Here is a 26,694-nt window from a genome sequence, read left to right as displayed (position 1 = left end):
TTTAGAATGAACTGTTTATGAAGTGTACTTTAGACTGGCCTCTGAGAATTTGATTTTCAGGAAGGTTCCCACCTGAGTAACTAGTAAGAATGGTTCACTGTGCCTAAGCTGCTTATATAAACAATACAGGTTATACTGAACACCTGCTTTTTTCCGCTGGGAGGCTGAAATTTTGTTATATACTTAGTAGAGGATGCCTATATGATCAGCCCCCAGTAAAACCTGCATGCTGAGCCACTCTAATGAGCTTTGCTGTTTGGTGATGTTTACTTATTTATTTATTTTTTAAAGATTTATTTATTTATTTATACAAGCACTGGGTACAGTCAGAAGCACGGGAGGGTGAGAGAATTCACCAGAGCCAGAGTGGGGAGCAGAACAGGCAGACTGAAGAAATACACTGCTGAGGGGAGCAGCGGGCAGCAGGAGAGGTCTGCGCGCCATGTGGGACCCTCGCTGGTGGCCGGGGATCAAGCAAGCGCTGCAGAGGCTGTGGGCAGCTTCGTAGCCCAGCGCTCAACCGCTGCGCCACCAGGGGAGGCCCTGTTTGGTGATATTTCATATGTAGTGTCCGAACCCATTGCTGGGGAGAGATGGGAGGGGGTGTCTTGAAGAATGTGTGTCCTCAGTGACTACTAAAAAAATGAACTCATCCTGGACTCCCTAGGACTTTTCCCCTTCTGCCTTTTCCTTTTGCTGATCTTGCTTTGTGTTCTTTCACTCTAATAAATCATAGTTGTCAATAAGACTGTATTGCTGAATCCACTGAGTCCTCTAGCAAGTCACTGAAACTGGGGGTTGTCTTGAATACTCCCCACAAGCTACTCTTAAGAGATTACCACATACTTGGTGGCTTTAAACCATATAAGTTTATTATCTTTAAGTTTTTGAAGTCAATAGTCTGAAATGAGTTTTAATGGGCTCAAATCCAGGTCTCCACATTTAACGGGGACAGTCTGTTTGTTTGTTTATTTATTCATACAAGCACTGGCTACAGTCAGAAGCATGGGAGGGTGAGAGAATTCACCAGAGCCAGAGCGGGGAGCAGAACAGAAATACACTGCTGAGGGGAGCAGCCGGCTGCAGGAGAGGCCTGTGCGCCATGTGGGACCCTCGCCCAGCGGCCTGGGATCGAACCAGTGCTGCAGAAACTGGGGGCAGCTTCGCAGCCCAGCGCTCAATCGCTGCGCCCCTGGGGAGACCCTGTTTTCTTGCCTTTTTCTATTTCTTTGCAGCTTCCTGCATTCATTGCCTCATGGCCACTTAAGCAGTTCTTTTGCTGTATCACTCTCACTTTTTTTTTTTTTGTTTGATTTATAAGGACCCCTGTGGTTATGCTGGGCCCAACCAAATAATCCAGGAATATCTTCCCGTTTTACATTTCTTAATTTATCTTATCTGCAAAATCCTTCTTGCCGTATAAGGTAATTTATGTGCAAGAGTTATAGAACTTGAGACATGGACGTCTCTGGGTAGATAGGACATCGCCTATCTGCCACAGTCAGATAGGAGAAATAAATAGTTTGGAGCAAAAAATAAATTTAAGCTGTCTTTTATTTTTATTTACATAATTACCATTACTGGTACTATTTACTATTCATCTGGATTGGATTTACTGTCTAGTGTTCTTTCATTTCAGCCTGAAGGACTCCTTTAGTATTTCTTTCTTTTTTTTTTAAAGATTTATCCATTTATTTACACAAGCACTGGGTACAATCAGAGGCACGGGAGGGTGAGAGAATTCACCAGAGCCAGAGCAGAGTAACGAAGTACACTGCCCAGGGGAGCAGCGGGCGGCAGGAGAGGTCTGCGTGCCATGTGGGACCCTCGCCAGTGGCCGGGGATCGAACCGGCGCTGCAGACTGCACCAGAGGCCCTCTTTTTTTTTTTTTTTTAAAGATTGATTTATTTATGCATACAAGAGCTGGGGTACATACAGGCCAGAGATACGGGGAGTGAGAGGATTCACCAGAGACAGAGTGGGGAACAGAACAGGCAAATTGACAGAAGTACACTGCTGAGGGGAGCAGCAGGCAAGTCAGGAGAGGTCTGCTGCGCCATGTGGGATGTTCCCTGGCCGGCAAGGGATTGAACTGGTGCTGCAGAGGCTGCAGATTTCTTCATAGTGCAGTGCTTAACCCCTTGCACCACCAGGGAGTCCCTTCTTTAGTATTTCTTATAAGGCAAGTCTGGTTTTATTGAAGTATTTGTTTGTTTAAGTGGGAATATCTTAGTTTTTTCCTTCAGTTTTGTAAGATGGTCTTGCTGGATAGGAGTCTTGGTGGACAGTCTCTTTTAGCACTTTGAATATGTCATCCTGTTGTTTCCTGGTGTCCTAAGTTAATAAGGAAAAATTAGTTGAACATCCTGTGATGTGATACATTTTTTCTCTTTTGTGGCTTTCAAGATTTTTTTGTCTTTCAGTAGTTTGACTATGATACCTCTAGGTGTGGGTCACTTTGATTTTATCTTCCTTAAAGTTTGTAGAACTTAGGTATGCAGGTTTGTTTGCCACAAAATGTGGGAAGTTTTTTGCATTATTTCTTGAAATAGTCTTTCTCTTTTTCTCCTCTTCTGGGACTCTCTTTGTGCATTTGTTGGTATACTATATGACTTTTGTTAATTTACTTTCCAACTCCAAAATGTCTCTGTTTCCAGTTCATAAGTTTTTTTTCTTTGTTGGTACTCTGTATGATGAGACATGTTTCATATGCATTCTTCTTTAGTCATCTTTACTGTTTGAATGTATTTAAAATAGCTAATTTAGTGTCTTTGTCTACTTAGTTTAACATTTGGGTTTCCTAGTTTCTGTTTGCATTTTTTCTGGTGTGTGAATCATATTGTCTTTGTATGTCTCATAATAGTTTCTTGAAAACTGGACATTTTAAGTATTATATAGTATTCTACCTCTGGAAATCAGATTCTTCTCCCTCCCTGTTATTTTTTTGTTGTTGTTTTTATTTACTTGTTTAGAGACTTTTGAGAATTTTTTCAAGTCTGTAATGATTCACAGGGATTTCTTTTAATGTCTATAACCAATAAGTATCCTAGTTTTTTTTGAGAGGTTCTCTTTGTTTATGGTGAGACTGGTCTTTAACATTCTCCCTGACGTTTACTTCTCTGCCATAATTTCCACTTATTGCTTACACAGAGCCTCAGGATTAAGCAAAGATGAAAACCAAGGGCCTTCTCAGGCCTTTCTTGAGTATGCAGCAGTACTGGGCATTTGTGTGACTTCTAGATTCCCAGAAATCTATTGGAGCTTTTCAAAGGTGCCCATTGATATCAGCTTTTTCTAAAAAAACAAACAAAAACTGGGCCTCCCCTGGTGGTGCAGGTGGTTTAGCGCCGCACTAAGAAGCTGTCCGCAGCCTCTGTAGTGCCGGTTTGATCCCGGCCGGCCGGCGAGGGTCCCACCTGGCACGGCAGACCTCTCCTGTCACATCTGCTGCTCCCCTCAGCAGTGTATTTCGTCAGTCTGCCTGTTGTGTTCCCCGCTCTGTCTCTGGTGAATTCTCTCACCCTCCCGTGAATCTGGCCTGTACCCCAGTTCTTGTACAAACAAACAAACAAACAAATAAATAAGTAAGTAAATCTTAAAAAAAACTTTTTAAAAAGAACTATTTTTGTGTAGAAGAATTGGGGTGCAGGTCAGAGGTGGGGTGGTGAGAGGATTCATCAGAGAGACACAGTGGGCAGCAGAACAGGCAGATCCACTAAAATACACTGCTAAGGGGAGCAATGGGGGAGACAGGAGAGGTCTACTGTGCTGTATGTGGGTTATCTCCTTGGCCAGGGATCAAACTCAGGCTGTCACGGTGATAGTGCTGAGATTTAACCCTTACACCATCACGGAGGCCCTTAAAAAAACTGTTTAATCTGTTGTTTGCCCCAGCTGTTCCCTCTTTCTTTAGCCAGTTGAAATATGCAACAATTGGCCCTGATTGGCCTCAACAAATATCCCAGCCTCTTGCACTGGAAATGCTTTGAGTCAGGTTAAGATAGCTTTCAAGAGTGGTTTGCCAGCAAACCCCTAGACAGGTCAAGTAATGACAGTGTTTGGGGAATCGGACATTGAAGGCCATTTAATTCCATTTTCTACTCTCTAGTGACTGCTAGGCTGCTCATTTTCAGTGTTTGTGGGCTGTTGGTTTATGTTGCTACTTTGGAGCTGGGGGGAGGGTATGGGGAGATAGAAACAGAGGTCAGAACACCACAAAGCTCTCTTTTTTACCAAGATTCTGAAATAAGCAGCAGATTGCTGCTTAGCCTTTGGTTAATTCCAGAGTTCTGAAAAGTTGATTCTGACAATTTTTTCTTTTATGGGAGAAAATTTGTGTAGATCTTTACAACTTTGCTGACATCCTTCCTTTTGTTTCTAAACATTATGACTTTTTTCACTTATATTTATATTTGTCATTGCAAATTATTATTTCATTAGTCCATATTCCCTCAAAATCTCTCCCTCTCTGTAGTTCATTCTCATTAACTGAATAGCTAAAAAAAACCTCTCCCTAGCAAGATGTGGTAAGTATTATTACTGTATATTTCTCATTAGTGTTGTTTATACTGACTTTTTTCTTTTGTAGATGCTGCTTTTGTCTCTCCTTAATTAATGCATTAATCTTTTTACCTTCCAAGGCATTAAAGAATGCTGATGGGAGAACCATTTCCTTAATTTTCAGATTGTGGAGCTGGTTACCATGATGGGTGAGTTCAAACTGAATGTGTTCTCATTTATAATTAAAGGATAAAATGGGGGAAGAAGAAATTTTCTCTGTGTATGGTAAACTTTTTGATAGACATGTAGTAGATTTATGTAATATTTATTAGTGGATTTTTAGTTAAAGCACTTTTGTACTTGTTACAATTTGGGGATAATTGTTTTGTGCAAGACATAGTAGGGATATTCAGAATAACTGTTAAGCTGGGCTGTGATTTTTCTTAGAGACCAATAGCAGTGAGACTATTTGATAAACCTGACTTTTAAATGTTGAATGGATGCTGAGGAATAAGTTGTTATAATTACCCAACAATGTAATAATATAGATAGATTAAGGAAAATAGCAACATAAAAATAATTGTAAATTGTTACACGAGTCGGAAATCATCGATGCTTGAGGAGGGTATGCTTTACAACTCTTGTGAATGTTCTATGATACCATGTTAATGGAAAGGGAGACTGAGGTATGGGAGTGGGTTGTAGGTATTCAGTTTACATGCCATTTGTATTCTTCTTTATCTCCTTTTTCTTTTCTCCTTGGAGTTTAGGATTCCACTGTAAGGCAAGCACTGGACAGGGAAACACTAAGAAAGAAAGGAAAGGATCAATGGCCTGCCCTTTCGTAAATGGGGAAAAGGTGGCTGTTTTTAAACTTAGACTGTTCCTGATATCTTATTTTTTTTTTCCCCAAGCGATTTTTAAATTTTTTTTGCATATCAGAACTGGGGTGTATGCCAGAGGTGCAGGGGGTGGGAGGATTCACCAGAGACAGAGTGGGGAGCAGAACAGATGGATCCACTGAAATACACTGCCGAGGGGAGCAGTGGGTGAGACAGGAGAGGTCTGCTGCTTCATGTGGGTTGCTTCCTGGCCAGGGATCAAACTCAGGCTGTAGCAGTGATAGCTCTGAAACTTAACCTCTAGGCCGCCAGGGAGGCCCCATGTTCCTGATGCCTTACCTGATGTGTACTTGCCAGTGTCTGTCTTTGTCCTGCTGCTCCTGCCCCTCACACATATTCTTAGATGTATATATGTGACATTGTAGGCCAAAGCATTTGAATTTGTCTGTGTTCTTTTTTTTTTTTAAAGATTTATTTTATTATGCATACAAGAACTGGGGTACAGGCCAGAGGTGTGGGGGTGGTGGTGAGAGGATTCACCAGAGACAGAGTAGGGAACAGAACAGGAAGACTGACTGAAATACATTGCTGAGGGGAGTAGCGGGCAAGACAGGAGAGGTCTGTTGCGCCATGTGGGTAGCTCCCTGGCCGGGGATCGAACTCGTGCTGCAGTGGCTGTGGATAGCTTCATAGGTTGCGTCTTAACCCTTTGTGCCACCAGGGAGGCCCCATCCGTGTTCTGTAGTGAAAGATCTAGCACATTTTCAATGTGTGTCTACTTGTGGCAAGTGTATAAACCGAAGTGTCACATTCAACTTTAAAAATTTCTCTTTCACACTCTTTTGTAGCCATAGTGCAGTGTCCTCTTGTAGTTCAAATTCTCCACCCTGTTCAGTTTTAACCCCAGTTCCAAATTGGATATCCGTTAACTGAACTCCTATCAACTTTTCAGTTTTATTTCTGTCACTTGCCATCTGAGCCTCATTACCATCCCTGTCAGACGGTACTTCACTATAGTAAGCAACAAAACAAAGAACAGTCATTGCTTAATAGCATATACAAAGATTCTCAAGAAAACCTCCCTGGTGGCGTAGGGGTTAAGTCTCAGCACTATGGAGCTATCACTGCTGTGGCCTGAGTTTGTTCCCAGCCAGGGAGCTAACCCACATATGGCACAGCATACTGCTCCTATCTTGCCCACTGCTCCCCTCAGCAGTGTATTTCAGTACATCTGCCTGTTCTGCCCCTCACTCTGTCTCTGGTGAATCCTCTCATGCCCCACACCGCTGGCCTACATCCCAGTTCTTGAATGTATAAACAAATAAAAATAAATCTTTAAAAATGTAAATGATAGATAATTGAATTTTTTGATTAAGAATGCTGTATACATGTTCAAGTATATCTAAGTAAACATTTTTAGTAAAAAATTTTACCAAAAAATGCTTACCAAATATTTCAGGTTTTATGTTAAAATACAAGTCCTTTTAACATGTGTCAGAAACGTACTTCTTCTATGTGACTATTAGACTTTCAGACTCTCTGGGGTTTGTCTCTGCCTATTGTGTCATCTTATGATCCTTATGACATTTATAACCTGTCCAATCTGCCTGTGACTGCTATGGGGATTCGTAGAGTAAAACAGTTTAAGAATTTTGTAACAGTGCTTATAGTGTGACTACGTATGTTCACCACTTCGCTTGATGTTTTGTGGATTTGTTAGCTTACCTCTTGGCAGCTGCTTAAAGTAAGTTTCCTACTGGGTTTTCATCTATCCTATGATTCTTCTTCAAGCCAGAAAAAGAAGGAAGTCAAAAGTTTCCCTTTGTGTTATCTCCCTAGGAGGTAAATGTTACTCAAATCATTCACTTTAGTTTTTTTACATCTGCAATGAAAAATGGTACTCTTTATTTTTAAGTAAGGAAATAAGTATATGTAAATACGTTAAGAGACTTACCAAAGCCTTCCCAGGCATTTATTTACTTTGGTTTTGTGATACTGAATATGTGAAAATGTGTAAATTCGAGTGTTTAAAGTTGTTTTTTCATTTTTGTAATCTGGGAGGTAATACACAGAGTGATAGTTTCATCCAGTCTTCAACTTTAGCCCATGTTTTAGTGTTCCAAGTTTAATTGCCAGAACAGGGAAGCTGCCCTGAACTGAATAGTGGAGTTTCATGTTTTAAGGTTTTTTTAATGAAAATAATTAGAAGATAAATTTAATTATTAGTTTCCTTCTCATCAATGTAGAATTAAGGATCTTAATCTTTTTCAGAAAATTTACATCAGATAATTTTATTTCAATTTAGATGATTCAGTTTATTTTTTGTATTTTAATTTTTTTAAAGATTTATTTATACAAGCACTGGGTACAGTCAGAAGTGCGAGAGGGTGAGAGAATTCACCAGAGCCAGAGCAGGGAGCAGAACAGGCAGAAGAACCGAAGTACACTGCTGAGGGGAGCAGCGGGCGGCAGGAGAGGTCTGCACGCCATGTGGGACCCTCCTCCGGTGGCCGGGAGGGGAGCAGCCGGGGATCGAACCTGGGCTGCAGAGGCTGCAGGCAGCTTCGCAACCCAGCGCTCAACCGCTGTGCCACCGGGGAGGCCCTAGATGATTCAGTTTAGATGATATGCAGCTTATTCTTCTCCTAAGGGAAGATTTTTTTTTTTTTAATCAATAAATAACATAGTCTGACTTGGACCATTAATTTTAAGTTTTAATATGCAATAGTTTCACAGTAAAACAGAATATATTGAGTATTATTAAAAGTTAATACATTAGAGGAGTCTGCTGTTTGTGTTTTTGAGACTGATGAAGCCATTGAATTGCCACATTCTTTTTAATGGTTTCCCCTTAGTAGGTAAAACATGTTTTAGTTATTAACTACTCTGTAACAAATTATTGCTCAATAAAATGGTTGCATTTTATTTTTTTGCGTAGGAGAGCTGGGATGTAGGCCAGAGGTATAGGGGATTAGAGGGCTCACCAGAGAGAGCAGGGAGCAGAACAGGTGGATTTACTGAAATACACTGCTAAATGGAGCAGTGAGCAAGACAGGAGAGGTCTGCTGCACCATATGTGGGTTGAACTGGAGGCCCCTAGAATGGTTACATTTTAAATGTAAGCTGTGAGGTTTCTTGATTCTTTTGTTTACCAGTTGTTGATTATCATTAGTAGAATTGATTTAGTAGTGAAAATTCTCTAGGTTGTTCCTTGAAGTTTCCCAGAAAGCATATAAAGGCATATGAGGAAGCCCATGCTTAGTCTTAGAAAGAAATCTCTGTATTTCAAAGACTAAAAATTCATAGTTCATGATCCTTTCACTCAGTTTTATGGGCCCAGAGCTCTTTCCTAAGGAATAGATTTTCCTTGTTTTGTTACCTTTTAAATTGTGCTTGCTAAGATCATTAAATAGTCTATTAAATATTTTTGTTGTACTGATTCTTATGGTGAATAAGTTCAAGAAAACACTTTCAAATATTAGCAGACCATAATCCAGAGATTAAGCTTTTCTTTGTTTCTAACTTGAAGTACTGATGAAAGAGAAAAAATCTACCTAAGAGGAGAAAGTATACATTGTACAAAAATGAACAATGATGTAAAAAATATGTATTTAAATAAAAAAAGTCTAAAAGGAATTCTGTATTTTGAATATAAATGCTAAATGATAATATATAAAGAAAGTTCCCTCCCCCACTTGTTTTAATTAAGATTTTAGATGTTTTGTTTAGGAGTCACAGAAAAGGATTTATTCTAATAAGTCTGTTTTGACCCATATCCTAAGATGTTACATCATTAGAAGAATGATCCTCATGTGTGGATACCTAGTATGATGCCAGTGCTTGAGTCTTGTGCAATTTTAATATTACTTGCTTTAGTTTAAAAAAATAAGATTTTATTTCACAAAAATAGCAGAAGTGTAAGCATTTGAAAATATTCTAGATGTAGTTTTGCCTTAATTTAACACATTTCACACTGTTTTATTATAAATCTTATGTTTGGTGTTATGATAAATACATACTGAGATTACAGTTTTGTATATATTATTTTTAAATACCTAGATGATCAGCAAGCTTTGAACTCAATCATGCAAGATTTGGCTGTTCTTCATAAGGCCAGTCGACCTGCATTATCATTACAGGAAAACAGAAAAACAAAATCTTTATCTCCCAAAAAACAGGTATTTGTTTCAATATATTTCATTAACATATAGTTGTTTTATGAATTATTTTCCTTGACTATTCTGATCTTACAGAGAATTTGTTTAAACTGTTTTGCTTTCCCTTCTTTATTTTTTTATTTTTTATTTTTTTGAAGATTCATTTATTTATTTATACAAGCACTGGGTTTAGTCAGAAGTGCGGGGATGGTGAGAGAATTCACCAGAGCCAGAGTGGGGAAGAGAACAGGCAGACTGACTGACATACACTGCTGAGGGGAGCAGCGGGTGCGGCAGAAGAGGTCTGCGCGCCATGTGGGGCCCTCACCAGTGGCCGGGGATTGAACCGGCTCTGCAGAGGCTGCAGGCAGCTTCGCAGCCCAGCGCTCAACCACTGTGCCACCAGGGGAGGCCCTGCTTTCCCTTTTTTTAAATGTAGCATTTTGTTGTTCGCTATATATTTTTCCAGAAGGGTATGTGTTTTTCAAAAATGACAGTTTCCTTCAATGTGGTAGCTGTTCCCCAAGCTGAAACTTCATCCATTAAAGCTCTTAAAATTAGGCAGATTGTTTTATTTAAAACAATCTGTTCTGTATATTTACAAATCAGAGTTGGTTTAATATTTAAAAATAAAATTTGTTAGGCATGGCCAACATGACAAGTGTAAATAAATTTTTCTGTACTCCCTTCTAACAGGGTTAGCAATGTCTCATACCCACAGTGCCCTCACTAATAGATCTCGGTACTCTTTCCAGTTGGGCCCAGATTCAGCAACATAAATAACAATTCAGCTCTTTGGCAGACACTGTAAATTGATTGGCGTTGACACTGCAAACGAAACCTCATACCCACTCTGCTCTATTTTAAATAGACAACCAAGAGAAAAATGATTTAGAAATTTTATCTTAGTTCTGAAGTGATGATGTATTATTTCTTTACAGAATGATGTCCGAGTCAAATTTGAACATAGAGGAGAAAAACGGTAAGGAAGGAAACAGTACATTGCAGTGTGTTGATATAACCAAATGGGTGTCCTAGTTTTAAACCATTAGAGATTCTTTATAGATATAATGAAGGTTCATGGCTTTTATATTGAGAATGGAGTAGTCTTTGGTAATGTGAAACATCTACTTAGACTTAAGATAGAATCTGTCAAAATTAGGCTAGATATTAGAAATGATTAATACTTTCACTTTGCAATATTAGGAAATAATATTACATAATGCAATCTTTAAATGTTACCATTTCCTTTTATTTTTAATATACTCAATTGAAATTCAGTATATTTCTCCTTATCACAGTTGTATCACTCCTTTTTTTTTTATTAAAGATTTATTTACTTATGCATACAAGACCTGGGGTACATACAAGGCCACCTTACATATGCTACTTCTGGCATACAAGGCCAGAGGTGTGGGGGCGAGGGTGAAAGTATCCACCAGAGACAGAGTGGGGATCAGAACAGGCAGACTGACTGACATACACTGCTGAGGGTAGCAGCAGAATAGACAGGAGAGGTCTGCTGCACCATGTGGGTAGCTCCCTGGCTGGGCATTGAACTCGTGCTGCAGTGGCTGCAGATAGCTTCATAGTGCTGCTACTTAACCCCTAGCACCATGAGAGAGGCCCTCACTCCTTTAGATACTATACAGAATTTAGGTATGTGGACTTATTCTTGATTTTGATTATTTTCAAGAGACCTCAGTCATATGATATAGGTTTAATTAGTAACATTGAGGGAGGGGAGCTTGAAAGGTAGCGGTCAGTTATTTAGCAGAGATGTAAATTTAACCATCAGGATCTCAGTGCAATGGTGGAGGTGGAAGTGGTTAGTTCCAGCAGCTAGCACTGAGACTTAACCCCTAGGCCACCAAGGAGGCTCAGATTTTTTTGAGCTTTGTTGAGAATATACTTTATTAAAAATGATCCATTGTAGAGTTCAAGTGCATATTTGTTTACTTAATTTTGTGTTTTTCCTATCTAAGAAGTAACTGTCCAAGTTATGGTATTTATGCTTAAGAAAATAAAATATCTTAAAATCTCTCTCTATAGAATCCTTCAGTTCCCCAGGCCAGTTAAATTAGAAGACCTGAGGTCTAAAGCTAAAATTGCTTTTGGACAGTCCATGGATCTACATTATACCAATAACGAGGTAAACCTATACAGCTTAACTTTAAGTAGCTCTGATTTTGGAAAGTAATGTGTTCATTTAAGAGATGGTTTTAGGACTGCTGTACTTTTACTTGGGGCTTGATAAAGGATATGATATGTTTGAGGAGTAAACTATGTGTAAATTTGTAAATTTTGACTGATTAAAATTGATTTTTTTCCATTGTGGAAATATTAAAAGGTGCTATCTGCAAATAATTAAATGAGAACCTATGAAAAGGGGAAACGTATGTATTATTTAGAAGTTTTTTTTCCCCTCAAGTTTCCAATATTTACTAATCAGTGTAAATCCGAACACATTGCACCAATATGCAGTTAGAGAGCAAGTATTTCCTGGCTAGGTGGAAAATTGCATAGATGGCTTCTGGAAGACCTTCATTTTTAGTAGCTTATAGTGAAATACTTCATTTAGAAGTCTGACCTTCTTCCTTCAATTTGCTATCATCTGTATTGACTGAGTAGAACTTGTATTGCTCATTGGAACTCAGTGCGTTCCAGGTTCTGGGTTATTCTTTTTGTCTCAGCTGATACCTGGGTTGAACAAAGACAGACACATGACATCTAGCACTGTTGTAATACCTCTGGCTTCAATAAATACAAAGAGGGGGATCAGGGTAGGCAGCTTCTTGGCCTGCTTTATGATCTGGCAGAGAAGTTTGCTACTTATTTATAATTTATTTTTACTCTATGTAGTATGTCAATTAACTGTTTTTTCTTCCCATACTCTACTTGTATACAGAGACAGTAGAACTTTGTAGTCAGAAAGTTTAGTTAAAACTTAAAGGATTATTTTTGTTGGTTAGGGCATAATTAGATTATTATGTATATTTGACAGTCATATGAGATAGTAAGGACTTGCTCCGGCACTGAGGAACTAGGTGTTCTGGAGAAACCCTTTTTGAACCTGTAAAATTTGGATTGTATTACATGATCTGAGGTTTCTTTTGGATACTATGGGGTTTCAAGAACTTGAGATCTTAAAATTTTCAGGGGTAATTCATTGAATTCATTAATATGTTGGGTTTTTTCCCTTTAGAAAATACTTTTGTATTTGCCAGACATAATGTTTAAGTTTCATTACATTAAGTTTCATTACCAGACATAATGTTTAAGTTTCATTACTGAAACTTAAAAAGTACAAAAAACCAACTGTGAAAATAATTTGAGGGAAGAATATTTCTGGTAGAGCAGCTTGAGAGCAATAAATCCAAAGATCCTAAGATAGAAAAGAGTTCTCTTTTTCAGAAATAGGAAAGGTACCAGTGGAAACACAGTGACGGTGGAGAGCTTAGTAAAAATTTGAGAAAATACGTGAAAGTGCTTTGCATAGATAAAGCATTGTACTAATAAAAATGTTTGGAAAAAAGTAAATTATAATTTAAAGAAAAAGAATATGCTAATATAGCTTGTTTAAAGAAACAACTTGCAGCTGAAACAGAAAATATTGTGAGAGAAGTGAAAATCCATATCTGAACAATTACTATCCCTGAACAAACTGATGAGCACTATACTGTTACAGCACCTTCAGCTTTTATTTTTTAATACAACTGTGGTTCTCACTTAACCATCAGTATCTCTTATTGTTCAGTTCTATGCCCTATGTTGGCACTTTTTTCTGTTTGTACTGGCCTGATTTCCAACTGCCAGCACCTGAAACTGAGGCCTTTTCAGAGATAAACTGGGGTAGGAGTGAAGGAGACCAAAATGAGTCTCCAGGATGGGATACCTCTTACTGACAGTGGTAATTTGCTGGGTAATACATTCTTATGGACCACCTTTCCCCCTACCTGTGTTTTCCTAGTATCTTTTCTGTATGAACCAACTCGAACTTGAATCTTTATCTCATGATGAGTCTAGGGAAACCCAGGCATATCTTAAATATTTTTGTTTGAAGTTGTATCATAAAAAACTTTTAAATGCCAAGATACATTGAGACTACAGTATTGTCTTGATAGGTCTATCAAAAATCTAGTAGGTCTACCGAAAGAAATGAGGTTAGTTTTTCATAATTTGTTATGTTGTATCTGTTCTAACACCCAGAATTGCGGTTTGAGTTCTGCCAATTTGTTTAATAATTTTATCTAGAGTTTTCTTGAGGATTGGCATTACATTAACTGATCTGTAGTTTTAGGAACTTTCTCCTGTTTTCTAAAATAAGAAATTTTCAGTTTCTTTTTCTTAGACTTTCTGAAGGATTTCTGGGAGTGGTCTGTCATATCTGGGTGGCCTTTTTTGGCAGGAATGTGGTAGAGGAGGCATTAGGGTAAGATTACATTGTTTAAAATTTCTTGCAACTCAGAGATTCTTTGAGAATCTGTGATTCTGTGAGTTAACCATGTCCTGATTCGTATCATGACAACCCAGTCCATGCTTTAAGATATTGGGGGTATGAGGGAAAAAAATTAGAAGGGATGTTAGTTTGGTGGACCTGTGGAAAAACAAAAAAACTTGTGCTGGTTATTATTGTGGTTCTATAAATATTATTTATCTAGTGTAATGTAAATTCCTCTGTTCTGAAAGAACCATTCCATAAATTTCTAGTTTTCCAGAATCAAAACAACCAGGAAATTTAAGCTGGGATTGGTTGGATTTGCCAGTTGATCTTTTCTTCATCCAATAAAGTGTCAGGGGTGTGCGTGTTGTCATGGGGGCATAGATGTGGGATGTGGGTGTAAGTTAAGCGGGGTTTCTAAGGTCTTTCCCAGTTTTACATGGACGAGAGGAAAACCTTTTTAGAAACTATTATAGTTTTTCACTGTGGAAAGTCAAGAAAATCTCTTTTTAAGTTTAGGTTCTAATTGATGGTTTGGGAACTTGGTTTTTGGCTTCCTTTCTAGAAAGGATTTATAGTTACATACAACTGATTCACCCATAATAAGTGAGAGGGAAATAGATTTAATGAAATCTGAAATAAATTCACCAAGCAGGAAAATATTCTGTGATTTATTTAGTATAATTTAGACAGTCAGGGACTTGTTCTTGGCTCTTAACCCTCATGTTACATCTGTAATAGGTGACCCTAGAACATGCATGGCATCACATTAGAACCACAGCCCTGGCTGCTGCTCCAGGCACTTCTCTAGAATGTTTAAAATTCACAGGAGCAAACTGGAGATAAGCAGAATCATATACATTATTTTCTTTTTTAGATTTATTTTATTTATGTACACAGAACTGGGATATAGTCCAGAGGTGGGGGTGGGGTGGGGTGGGGGGAAGGATTTATCAGAGACAGAGTGAGGAGCAGGACAGATGGATTCACTGAAATACACTGCTGGGGGGGGGGGGGGAAGTAGGCAAGACAGGAGAGGTCTGCTGCACCATGTGGGTAGCTCCCTGGCCTGGGATCAAACTCGTGTGTTGCAGTGGCTGGTGATAGCTTCATAGTGCTGAGACTTAACCCCTTGTGCCACCAGGGAGGCCCTATATTGTTTGTTACTGTGATTTAAAGTAGTGTTTTCCCCCCAAAAGCAACAAAATCTTGGTGAAGTAAACAATCCAATTATAAATAAATGTGTAAGTAAAATTAAATACTCAGGTAAGCCCCTCAAATGAAAAAATTGGCAGAACAACCCTTGTCATTGCTTTACAATATTTACTAGTGCTTAATGTGTAATAATAAATAATGTTGATGATAAGAAAAAGATGTTCTTTTTTTTAAGATTTATTTATTTATTTATACAAGCACTGGGTACAGTCGGAAGTGCGGGAGGGTGAGAGAATTCACCAGAGCCAGAGCGGGGAGCAGAGCAGACAGAAGGACCGAAGTACACTGCTGAGGGGAGCAGCGGGCGGCAGGAGAGGTCTGTGCACCATGTGGGACCCTCCTCCGGTGGCCGGGGAGCAGCCGGGGATCGAACCGGTGCTGCAGAGGCTGCAGGCAGCTTCGCAACCCAGCCCTCAAATGCTGCGCCACCAGGGAGGCTCCAGGAAAAAGATGTTCTTGATAGGAAATCAAAAGGATTTAATTAAGTAAATCAGGTTATTCTAGTTAATGTTCCTTCTTTTTATTAGAAGAGATTTCTCACAGAAAAAAAATGTCCTGGTTATTAGATAATTTGTGGTCGTAGATACAAAAAAATTAGCTACAATTTGGGACTGTATTTTCAAGTACAGAGGAAATAAATGTAAGCGGATTGTATGATGAAATTCACATTAGTCTTGTTTTTTGTTTGTGTCTGGTAGCCTTTCTTAAAATAAGGAAGTTTTTTCATAAAGAAATCTGCAGAGAATGAATGCATACTATGTCATCTAGTGAGTTTGGATATGTAGGTAGCTTTCCCCTATGCTACTTGTTCAACAGTATTTTCCTAGTGTTTGCTCTTTGCCATATGCTTTGTATTAATTGCTGGTGTGAGGTGTTCTTGTTCTATAGGAATTTATATATCCGAGGACGCAGAACTAAGTAGACATTTTGCATTTGTATGACTTTATCAGATAATGTGCTTTATTAATTAAGAGCAGACTAACAAGGGTGGAATATGTTCTTCTGTTTTTATTCCATCCATTTTTTAATGAAATGGAATATCCTTGGAAGGTTATTGACAGTCATTTTAAGCTACATTTTTCTTTAAAAAAAAAAGGAAAGAGGTTTTAATTTACTTCAATTGTGTGAGTTATCCTTTCTCTTTTCTCAGGTGCTTTTGTCCTCTTTAATGTCTGATCCATGAGAGGATTAATAAAAGCAGATTTCCACATTCAGGTTTACTCTGAGATGAATGACTCATTTAGCTTATTTGTTTTAGAATGTAATGGTCAAGTCACAGGGTCATAGATAGGAGCCCCCAGTGGAATGTAGATTGCGAGTGCATGCGCCCTCCCATGGCAGCTGTCACTTAAGCTCATTGTGCTTAGATGTTGATTAGCACACTTGGTAAGAATGTAAATCTGTGGTTACTAGTGAATAAAAACTGAAAGTTGTATCAATGCAGATGCGAGAATATACCTTTATTTCATACAGTTATTGTGTGTACTCATTTCATGCTGTTTTGGAGTAAAGATACTGTAACTTAAGTTTAGCAATATTATAGCGATATCCTAGAAAATTAATTTTTTTTAAAGATTCGTTTATTTCTATACAAGAGCTGGGGTATAGGCCAGAGGTGTGGGAGCGTGAGAGGATTCACCAGAGACAGTGCAGGGAGCAGAACAGGCAGACGACTGAAATACCCTGCTCGGGGGAGCAGCGGGCGCAACAGGAGAGGTCTGCTTGCCATGTGGGATTCTTGCCGGTTGTGGGGATTGAACCCACACTCCAGAGGCTGCAGACAGCTTCACAGTGCGGCGCTCAACCCACTGTGCCACCGGGGAAGCCCTAGAAAATTAATTTTAATCTTTGTGTTTTCTAGAGGAATTTAATGATTATTAAAGCAAAAAATATTGTCCATATTGGTTCTATAATCTTAGTGGTGGTAGGGTGGGGAAAACAAAACAATAGATAACATTTATTGATTCAGAATTTCATTATATTAATAAATCAAAGAGTGGTATCTTGAGTTTTATAATTCTGCATATATAATAGAGATTTTATATATATATAAATAATCTCTTGGAAGGAGTTGACCTGGTGAGATGGTTGCATGACTCCCTGTGTTCCTTTTTTGTCTAGTTGGTAATTCCATTAACAACCCAAGACGACTTGGACAAAGCTGTGGAACTACTGGATCGTAGTGTTCATATGAAAAGTCTCAAGATATTACTTGTAATAAATGGAAGTACACAGGTATGAGTCAGGTATTTTTCAGTAAGGATTATAGGACTTACACCTGTAAGTCAGTATATAAAACAGTTATGTTCTAGAATCATTTATGTATTTTCAATATGATTAAATTTAAACTTATACATTGTAATAGCTATATTTTAATTTTCTCAAAACTATATAGCCAAAATAAGTATAATGTACATATAAAACTATTAGAAACTAAAAACTTAGGAAGAATTACTTTAGAATTAAAGTTTCAAAGAGTAAATTAGACCTACAAACAATATAGACTATCTAGGTTGTATTTGGTAGGGGGAGGATTCCGTTTAAAGACGTGAGGGGAAAGAATATCATTAATCATCTTTTTCCCTTTGCAGGCTAGTAATTTAGAACCATTGTCATCACTGGAAGATTTGGATAACACAGTATTTGGAGCAGAGAGGAAAAAACGGCTTTCTATAATAGGTAAGAAAACTAGTGTCTGAATCATATTATGGATGGTTTTTCAGTTTCTTCTCCACCCTTTAATGTAGGATAACACCCAACTATAACCCTGATATATAGTGGCCTGTCTTTGTACTTGATCTCAGTTAACTGTGCTCTAGTATCTGCGATCCCTTGGAAAGTTATTCAGTTGTTACAGAATTTGTAATCTCAACTTCAAAATTTCTTTCTTTATATAACCAGGGTATTTTACTGTTTAACAAACTCAAACACAGCCTCAAAGAGGTTTTAATTGTACAAATAAACTGAAGGGGAAAATTAAAAGGTCTAATTGTAATATGTTAAGATTAACAGATGGAGTAAGTTCATATGTCTTTTTCTTAAGTTTTAGTTTTTACCAGTAATGTTATAAAAATAGTTGCTTTATTATTTATTATGCTGTTATAACTTTATTAGTAGCTAGTTTTTGTCACTAAGAATTATGATGTAATTAAGCTTATGATATAAAGGAAAATGGATCTTGTGTGCTGGGTTTCCTCGCCTAATAGAGAAGCATGGATTGGACAGAGGTGCTCTCAGCTATCCAGTTTCTGTGTACCTTCAATTTGTATAAAACCTTGATCACCTACATTGTATTATGTAGTTCAAAAACCACTGGAAAAAATTTTTTTTTTTTTTTAAGATTTATTTATTTATACAACAACCGGGGTACAGGCCAGATGCACGGGAGGGTGAGAGGATTCACCAGAGACAGAGCAGGGTACAGAACAGGCAGACTGAGGAAATAAACTGCTGAGGGGAGCAGCGGGCGAGACAGGAGAGGTCTGCCACGCCATGTGGGATTCTCGCCAGCTGGGATCGAACTGGCGCTGCGGAGGCTGCGGATAGCTTCACAGCACAGCACTCAACCGCCTGTGCCACCAGGCACGGCAGACCTCTCCTGCCATGCCCGCTGCTCCCCTCAGCAGTGTATTTCGTCAGTTTGCCTGTTCTGTTCCCCACTCTATCTCTGGTGAATCCTCTCACCCTCCCGCGCATCTGGCCTGTACCCCGGTTCTTGTTTAAATAAATAAATAAATAAATAAATAAATAAATAAGTGAATGAATGAATGAATAAATAAATCTTTAAAAAAAGATTTATTTATTTATGCATACAAGAACTGGGGTGTAAGCCAGAGGTGCAGGGGGTGAGCGAATTCACCATACAGAGTGGGGAGCAGAACAGGCAGATGTACAGAAATACACTGCTGAGGGGAATAGCTGGCAAGACAGGAGGCACCATATGGGTTAGCTCCCTGGCCATTCCGGGATCGAACTCGTGTTGCAGTGGCTGCCGATTCCTTGATAGAGCTATCTTTAACCCCTGTGCTACCAGGGAGGCCCTGGTATAAATGTTCTTAACAGATAAGATAGTGGACATGGTCAGTGAAAATATCATGAAAACGTGCAAAGGAAGGGGAAAAGTGGAAGAATAGGTAAGAATGAATAGAGGTGAAGCAGGGGAATGGGACAAAATGAGAGATGTGGTTGAGAATCTAAGATGGCTGGCAACAGAAGAGGAATGCATTAACATTCCTTAAACAAAAGATTAAGTTGGCATGTGAACCACCAAAAAAGATTTGTTATTTATCTTCTTTTGGTCTCCAGAAGAAGCTGTTTTATGACTGCTTACTTGTAAATGTCTGTCTTACGTAAGTCCTGCTTTCGATTTCAGAAATGCTGGAAATGTGAGCAGCAAAGATGACATTTTGATGTATATTTTCATTTGTATACATTTTGATATCATTTAAAATTTGGGTGAAATAACATTAGGAATACCTGGATTCAAATTCTAGCTCGGTAACGTTACCAAGACTAGCAACTTTGTCCTCATATTTAAGTCATGGAATTGTTAGAGCAATAAATTAGGACAACACTTATAAACTACATTTTCCTTTTCAAAGTAGAAAGCATGTCTTTTTAATCATACATTTCTTTTTTATTTCCTTATCACCTTGTAGTACCTATAATTTTAAAGTAATAGATTGCCAATTCACTTTTATAGCATTGGACAGAACAAGCTTTAAATATATTAAATTGGTGCTTTAAAAATTGAAACTATTGAGGGCCTCCCCGGTGGCTCAGCAGTTGAGCACTCGGCTGCGAAGCTGCCTGCAGCCTCTGCAGCGCCGGTTCTATCCCCGGCCGGCCAGCCAGCGAGGGTCCCACATGGTGCGCAGACCTCTCCTGCCTCACCTGCTGCTCCCCTCAGCAGTGTATTTCGTCTGTCTGTCTGTTCTGCTCCCTGCTCTGGCTTTGGTAAGTTCTCTCACTCTTCCGTGCTTGTGACTGTACCCAGTGCTTGTATAAATAAATAAATTAATCTTTAAAAAAAATTAAAATTATTGAATATCTCACTTTTATTCTAGTTCTAAGTATTGTTGTTTGACTTCAGTGCTAGCATAAAAAGAGACTGGATATTATAATGTAAAAAATTACTGGTCTTTTATTGGCACCTCTTTATACTTGGAATGGCTTTGGTATACATTACCATTATATTTTTCCCTTAATTATTTTCATAAAAATAATTAAATGCTAGAGGAAAAACTTCTTTTGGGATAAAAATATTTGCAGGTATGGCAGTCTTGACCAAGAATGCATGAAAACTGGCTTATAAAGTAAGGAGATGAAGAAATTTTTTATAACCCTTTTTACTCCTTATCTCCTTTAAGTAAAGAGTAAAACAGTGCATAGGGAAGGAATTATAATATTAGGGACAAAGAGTCAAGCATAGGAAATTATCTCTGTTATACACATCTCTTGGTATCATTTTGTTCTCTTTCTCCCTATTTCATCACCAGCAAATGCTGGCATATAAATACAAGAATTCCTTTACATGAAGCAAAACTTTTCTTTTTTGCTTTAAATTTGACAAGAATTTAAATGCCCACATAACTTCCCCATTTTTTACTTTAAAGAATTAGGAGGAATGGGGAGAAACTGTTACTAAACATAGCAGTTATAGTCTCATAAGAAATGATGTGATTAATTAGATGTACTACATACTAGGGTCCCTCATTTTCTAAACTATGAAGAAATTTAAATTCCAGGAGTATAGCTTGAAAGAAACCTAATTTTAAATACCCAAGAATAGAATCCAGGATTCCAAATTCATTAAGCTGTAATATGAGTTAAATGACTAATGTGCGTAGCCTGTGTTCATTATGAATAATTTGACCATCACAGTGTCCTTGCAAATGTGGGATTTAGTCCCATATTTGCAGATGAGGAAACAGCTTTATGGAGATTGTGTAACTTTTTCAAAGATACACAACTGGTAAATAATTAGAACTGGGTTTTAAACTGAGGTCTGACATTACATGTAGTTCCAGTAATTTTGTACAGTTAATTTGAATGTATAGTTAATTAAAACATATAGTTCCCTGCTGATATTTATATTTATAAAATGGTATATTTTTTTCTCTTGAGGTCCCATTACTAGGGATAGAAGCTCCCCTCCACCCGGATACATTCCAGATGAATTACACCAGGTTGCCCGGAATGGGTCATTCACCAGTATCAATAGTGAAGGAGAGTTCATTCCAGAGAGCATGGACCAAGTAAGCAAGCAAAAATTGAATATGGTTTTTTACTTTTTGTCAAGGGCTGTTATCGGGTCAGTGTTGTTTGGCAAGTATCAAGGCTGTTGATACTTGATACTGTTTATCTCTTTCCTAACCCCATGTTGTGCTTCTTGAGTGAACAGAATAGTAAAAGATGTAAGAAAATGTGTGTGTGCGTACATGCATAATGAAAGTTGTAGTAAGACATTTTCTTACATTGCTCATTTGTAAATGGATAAATGCAGTTTGTAATCCTAGGATTAATATTAGGGTTTTCACATTAACGTTTAAAAGATAAGAGTGTAACTTGAGATAATTAACTTTGTGAAACTGAGGTTTGTCAACTTTCTAAAACATTTAAGCATTTTTAAAAGTTTTATAGTATTGAAGTGTTAGGGAATTGCTGTTTCCTTAACATTACACTGGCTGCTTGTATTATTGCGGGAGGTTACATTTTCTGATAACACTGCAGTCATAGTGCCTTTAGTCTCAGTTCTTTAGTTTTCAGTAAGGAAAATCATGTAAAATATTTTAAATTTTAATTACTTGACAATCGATAGCAAAATAATTTTTCTCTTAGGAAATTTTGAAGTTGTATGTTTTTTTTTTTACTTTATGTAAAGGGATGTTATCAGGGCCAGTGTAGTCTACCTGCAAGGACAAATAAATTTAAAAATAAGTAATATTGAGAGTGACTGCTATTGATAATGGGTTTCTTTTTTGGGGTACTAAAAGTGTTCTGAGTTTGTAGTGAGGGTTGAATAACTCAGTGTACTGAAAATCATTTAACTGTATGCTTTAGATTGATGAATTTTATGTTACATATGAAATATATCTCAACAAAGCTGTTATTTTAAAAAACAGTAACTTTTGGTATGTCACATAGAAACATAATGGAAATCTTTGTTTTTCTAGATGCTGGACCCGTTATCTTTAAGCAGCCCAGAAAATTCTGGCTCAGGAAGTTGTCCATCACTTGATAGTCCTTTGGATGGGTAATGTTGATTCTGGTTTTGTTTTAATATATGTGGATAAATATATCATGTGAATTATCACCTTTTTTAATGTTTTATTCAGAGGAATGTAATGGATACTTGTCTATGAGATTTTTGTTTGTTTTTACAGTTTGGACAAATGCTTCACTTCATGTGGGATAGCTGATTATATTCTTTTCATATAACATAAAAATATAAGCAGGAATTGCTTATCAAAATTGTGTGTTTGAAGATAAATGCAAACTTAATTTATGTACATTTATTTTTAAAACTGTTGGTGAAATTGTTACCAGATTTTGCATTAATATGTTTCTTGAATTGTTTCATCTGTTGAGAATTACATTCATTTTGGCACCGACTTCCAAGTAGCTTACATTCTTGTGTTTGTTATTTAAAATTTAAAGATTTTGTTCTATGAAGTGGTTGTTTAGGAATATAAGTGGGGACAAATTGCAGCTGTGAATATTTTGTCATAAGTGCTTCCTTCCTCTTCTGGTCTCAGTAGGACAATGTTCATCTGTCACTGTCTCCTCTGGGATTGATTTATAAAAGCAAATTCTGAAAATACAGTTAATTGTCTCTATAGTATACTTAATTTTTTGTTATCTGTATACATGAAGCCATTCTCTGCCCATGTCTATCTCAAGATAGAAATTTAATACATAAGAAAGTCAGGGAAATACTGAGAGTAATGAGAAAGCTATATATTGAGTACATTATATTTGAAAGACATATCCTGAGCTATTTCCATATATCTATATATGTATACACACACTCACTCACATGCACTTTCTTTTAGTGACTTAGAAATTATTATCTTCTTTTTATATATATGTGGAAATGTCTTAATAAAAATGATTTGCTGAGGTTGCATTGCTAGTTAAGTGGCAGGACTAGCATTGAAGTACAGATGTTTCCAACCTCTGTGATTCCAAAATATATCACTTAACCACTGTACTCTTTGGATTAATTTTATTTACTTGTTTATTTTACATGTTATTAAAAAAAATAATTGCAATGACATCAGTGATCATCACCTGTACTCCCCCTATTGGTAGGAGGAAAATCTACATATGGTTGAGCCTCAAAGGAAAATCAAGACAGTATCATCAGGCACTCAATAGCCAGAAATAACTGTTGGTCTAGTGGTATAGAAACTGACATGTTCAGGGCCTCCCTGGTGGCACAGGGGGTTAAACACATCACTGTGAAACTATCCGCAGCCTCTGCAGCACAAGTTCGATCCCCAGCCGGCCAGGAAGCTACCCACATGGCGCAGCAGACCTTTTCTGTCTTGCCTGCTGCTCCTCTCAGCAGTGTCCTTCGGTCAATCTGCCTGTTCTGTTCCCTGCTCTGTCTCTGGTGAATCCGCTCACGCACATTCCCCTCTTCCCCCCGTACCTCTGGCCTTGTACCCCAGTTCTTGTATGCATAAACAAATAAATCTTAAAAAGAAAAAAGAAACTGACATGTTCAGTGCATCAATGAAATTATATACATTTATAATTATCCTGCAAAAACATTCAAGAAATGAAGTAACTATGTATTAAACAATTATTCTCTTATCCATTCATTTTTTTTCTCCATCTGTGAAGTCATCACTATAGCCATAAGAACAAATGAATAAAAGAACTTTAGTAACAAAGAAAATGAATTAATTTTAAAAGCCAGGATTTTTGCCTGCAAGTAGCATCTAAGTACTTAAAAAGAACGTTCTCTGTTTTTAATTACATTAACATTTCAAAGTGAATTCCTTTATAGGGTGGTAGGCAGGTAGATACATACATAGATATTTCTACATCTAAAAAAATCTTTAAAATGTATAAATATTTTTTCATGTGTTATTTACATACTTTATATTAATTAATGTGCCTTTTTCTACTTTTAGAGAGAGCTATCCAAAATCACGAATGCCTAGGGCACAGAGCTATCCAGATAATCATCAGGAATTTTCAGGTTAGAGTATGCACATTCTAAATGTTTAAATGTTTGTCACTGACTACTGTTTTGATTGGGAGAGAAAGGAAATCTAAAATCTGTTCCCACTCTCGGGCATCTATCCACATAACATAAAATCATTAATGGAAAAAACTGTATGCTCTACAGTGTTTATTGCAGCACTATTTACAATAGCTGTAACATGGAAGCAACCTAAGTACCCATCAGTGGGCAATTAGATCATGAAGATGTGGTATATACACACTGGAAAACTATACAGCCATTGGGAAAGATGAAATGCTACTATTTACACTAAAATGGAGGGAGTTTGAAGTGATTATATGTAGTAAAGCAAGTCAAAATGATAAAAGCAAATATTGGACATTTACAGAACACTATGGGACAAAGTAAAATATTGAGTTGTTAGAAAAATCATGATGTAGGGCCTCCCCTGGTGGCGCAGTGGTTGAGCGCTGGGCTGCGAAGCTGCCCGCATCCTCTGCAGCGCCGGTTCGATCCCTGGCCACCGGTGAGGGTCCCACATGGCGCAACAGGCCTCTCCTGCTGCCTGCTGCTCCCCTCAGCAGTGTATTTTGTCGTTCTGCCTGTTCTGCTCCCCACTCTGGCTCTGGTGAATTCTCTCACCCTCCTGCGCTTCTGACTGTACCCAGTGCTTGTATAAATAAATAAATAAATCTTTTTTTTTAAAAAAAAGAAAGAAAAATCATGATGTATTTTTTTATATTTTACAAGCAAAAGTGTGTCATGACTTTCCAACAACCCAATACTTACCAGTGAAAATTAATAAACTGGGGAGGCTCTGAGGGAAAGGGACAAGGGGATGTAACAGATGGTAGTGGGGAGAAAATAAATTTGTAAATGTGTTTTTCATCATTAGAAATGCTGACTTTTTAGTAACATTTAATTTCTTAAATAGACTATGATAACCCCATCTTTGAGAAATTTGGTAAAGGAGGAACGTATCCAAGAAGATACCATGTTTCATATCACCATCAAGACTATAATGATGGTATGTATCTGGCAATTAGAACATAACAGTTTGTTAATAATCTCAAAATAATCAAAATAAAAATGAATTTTAAAAAATTCATATTGAGGGCCTCCCCGGTGGCGCAGCGGTTGAGCGCTGGGTTCCGAAGCTGCCCGCAGCCTCTGCAGCGCCAGTTCGATCCCCGGCTGCTCCCCGGCCACCGGAGGAGGGTCCCACATGGTGCGCAGACCTCTCCTGCCGCCCGCTGCCCCCCTCAGCAGTGTACTTTGGTCCTTCTGCCTGCTCTGCTCCCCGCTCTGGCTCTGGTGAATTCTCTCACCCTCCCGCGCTTCTGACTGTACCCAGTGCTTGTATAAATAAATAAATAAATATTAAAGAAAAAAAAAGAGATAAACACTTATCTGTTGACCTTCTTGTATTTAAAAAAAAAAAAATTCATATTGATACCATTAGAAGTATATTTGTTCCTGAATTACAGTTTTCTGCTTAAAGTTTTTTAAAGAAAATTGGATCATAACTAACAGATAACATCTTAGCTTTGTGCCATCTACCTTAATATTTAAAATATGAATTCAAACTTTATTTCTTGATGATGACATTTGTACTTGCATCATCCATTTAAGGAAAAAATATTATTGTCAATAAATCCTCTAACTTTTTTTTGTATTTTAAATCATTATTGGAAATGAGAATAAAATATTTTTTCTTTTTTATCCAAACGTAAGGGAGTTTTATTCTATGATTGTGTGTGTGTGTATATATGTGTTCATATAAGAGCTTATTTGAATTTGTACTCAGATCCTGTTTCTTCCCCCCTCCCCCTTCATATCTGCTTTTCTTTTTCTTTGTAGTTTTGTATGATTTAATGTTAAAACTTAAAAATCAAATAGTCATTGTAATTTTAGTTTCTTAGTCTAGTCACCGGACAAATTTCTGTTCCTTGTGTTACAAATTGTAAATACTTTCAATTGCAACGTGTTATAAAAGATACAAGATAATTCGGTTTGCATTTTTTTTAGGTCGTAAAACTTTTCCAAGAGCTAGAAGAACCCAGGGGACCAGCTTTCGGTCTCCTGTGAGTTTCAGTCCTACTGATCACTCCTTAAGCACTAGTAGTGGAAGCAGTATCTTTACCCCAGAGTATGATGATAGTCGAATCAGAAGAAGGGGAAGTGACATAGACAATCCTACTTTGACTGTAATGGACATCAGTCCTCCCAGCCGCTGTAAGTAATGGAAATTGGCACAGTGAGATGTATAGCAGAACTTTGTAATATTGAAAGGAGTAAGTATCAAGCCTGTCCTACAGATAAGACCAACTTCTCCAAAAAAA

The 26,694-nt window shown here is 37.6% G+C and overlaps 1 protein-coding gene across 2 annotated transcripts in view; it reads left to right on the top strand.

The window, feature by feature from the left end:
* Nucleotides 1–26,694, top strand: part of MAP3K2 (mitogen-activated protein kinase kinase kinase 2) — an 83,479-nt gene that overhangs the window by 31,177 nt on the left and 25,608 nt on the right. For both annotated transcript variants that reach the window (XM_037523123.2, XM_037523125.2), the window contains exons 2-12: nt 4,642–4,710; nt 9,403–9,521; nt 10,442–10,482; nt 11,553–11,652; nt 17,278–17,391; nt 17,748–17,835; nt 21,283–21,413; nt 22,332–22,411; nt 24,300–24,367; nt 25,287–25,379; nt 26,381–26,587. In XM_037523123.2, coding sequence (XP_037379020.1) covers nt 4,704–4,710; nt 9,403–9,521; nt 10,442–10,482; nt 11,553–11,652; nt 17,278–17,391; nt 17,748–17,835; nt 21,283–21,413; nt 22,332–22,411; nt 24,300–24,367; nt 25,287–25,379; nt 26,381–26,587 — 1,048 coding nt within the window. In that variant the 5' untranslated portion in view covers nt 4,642–4,703. The remainder of the gene's footprint in view (nt 1–4,641; nt 4,711–9,402; nt 9,522–10,441; nt 10,483–11,552; nt 11,653–17,277; nt 17,392–17,747; nt 17,836–21,282; nt 21,414–22,331; nt 22,412–24,299; nt 24,368–25,286; nt 25,380–26,380; nt 26,588–26,694) is intronic.

The sequence above is a fragment of the Talpa occidentalis genome, unplaced genomic scaffold, assembly GCF_014898055.3.
Source record: "Talpa occidentalis isolate TD23 unplaced genomic scaffold, MPIMG_talOcc4v2.1 talOcc4.3, whole genome shotgun sequence".
In the NCBI taxonomy this organism is placed as follows: Eukaryota; Metazoa; Chordata; class Mammalia; order Eulipotyphla; family Talpidae; genus Talpa; species Talpa occidentalis.
This window is presented reverse-complemented; position numbering and strand designations above follow the sequence as displayed.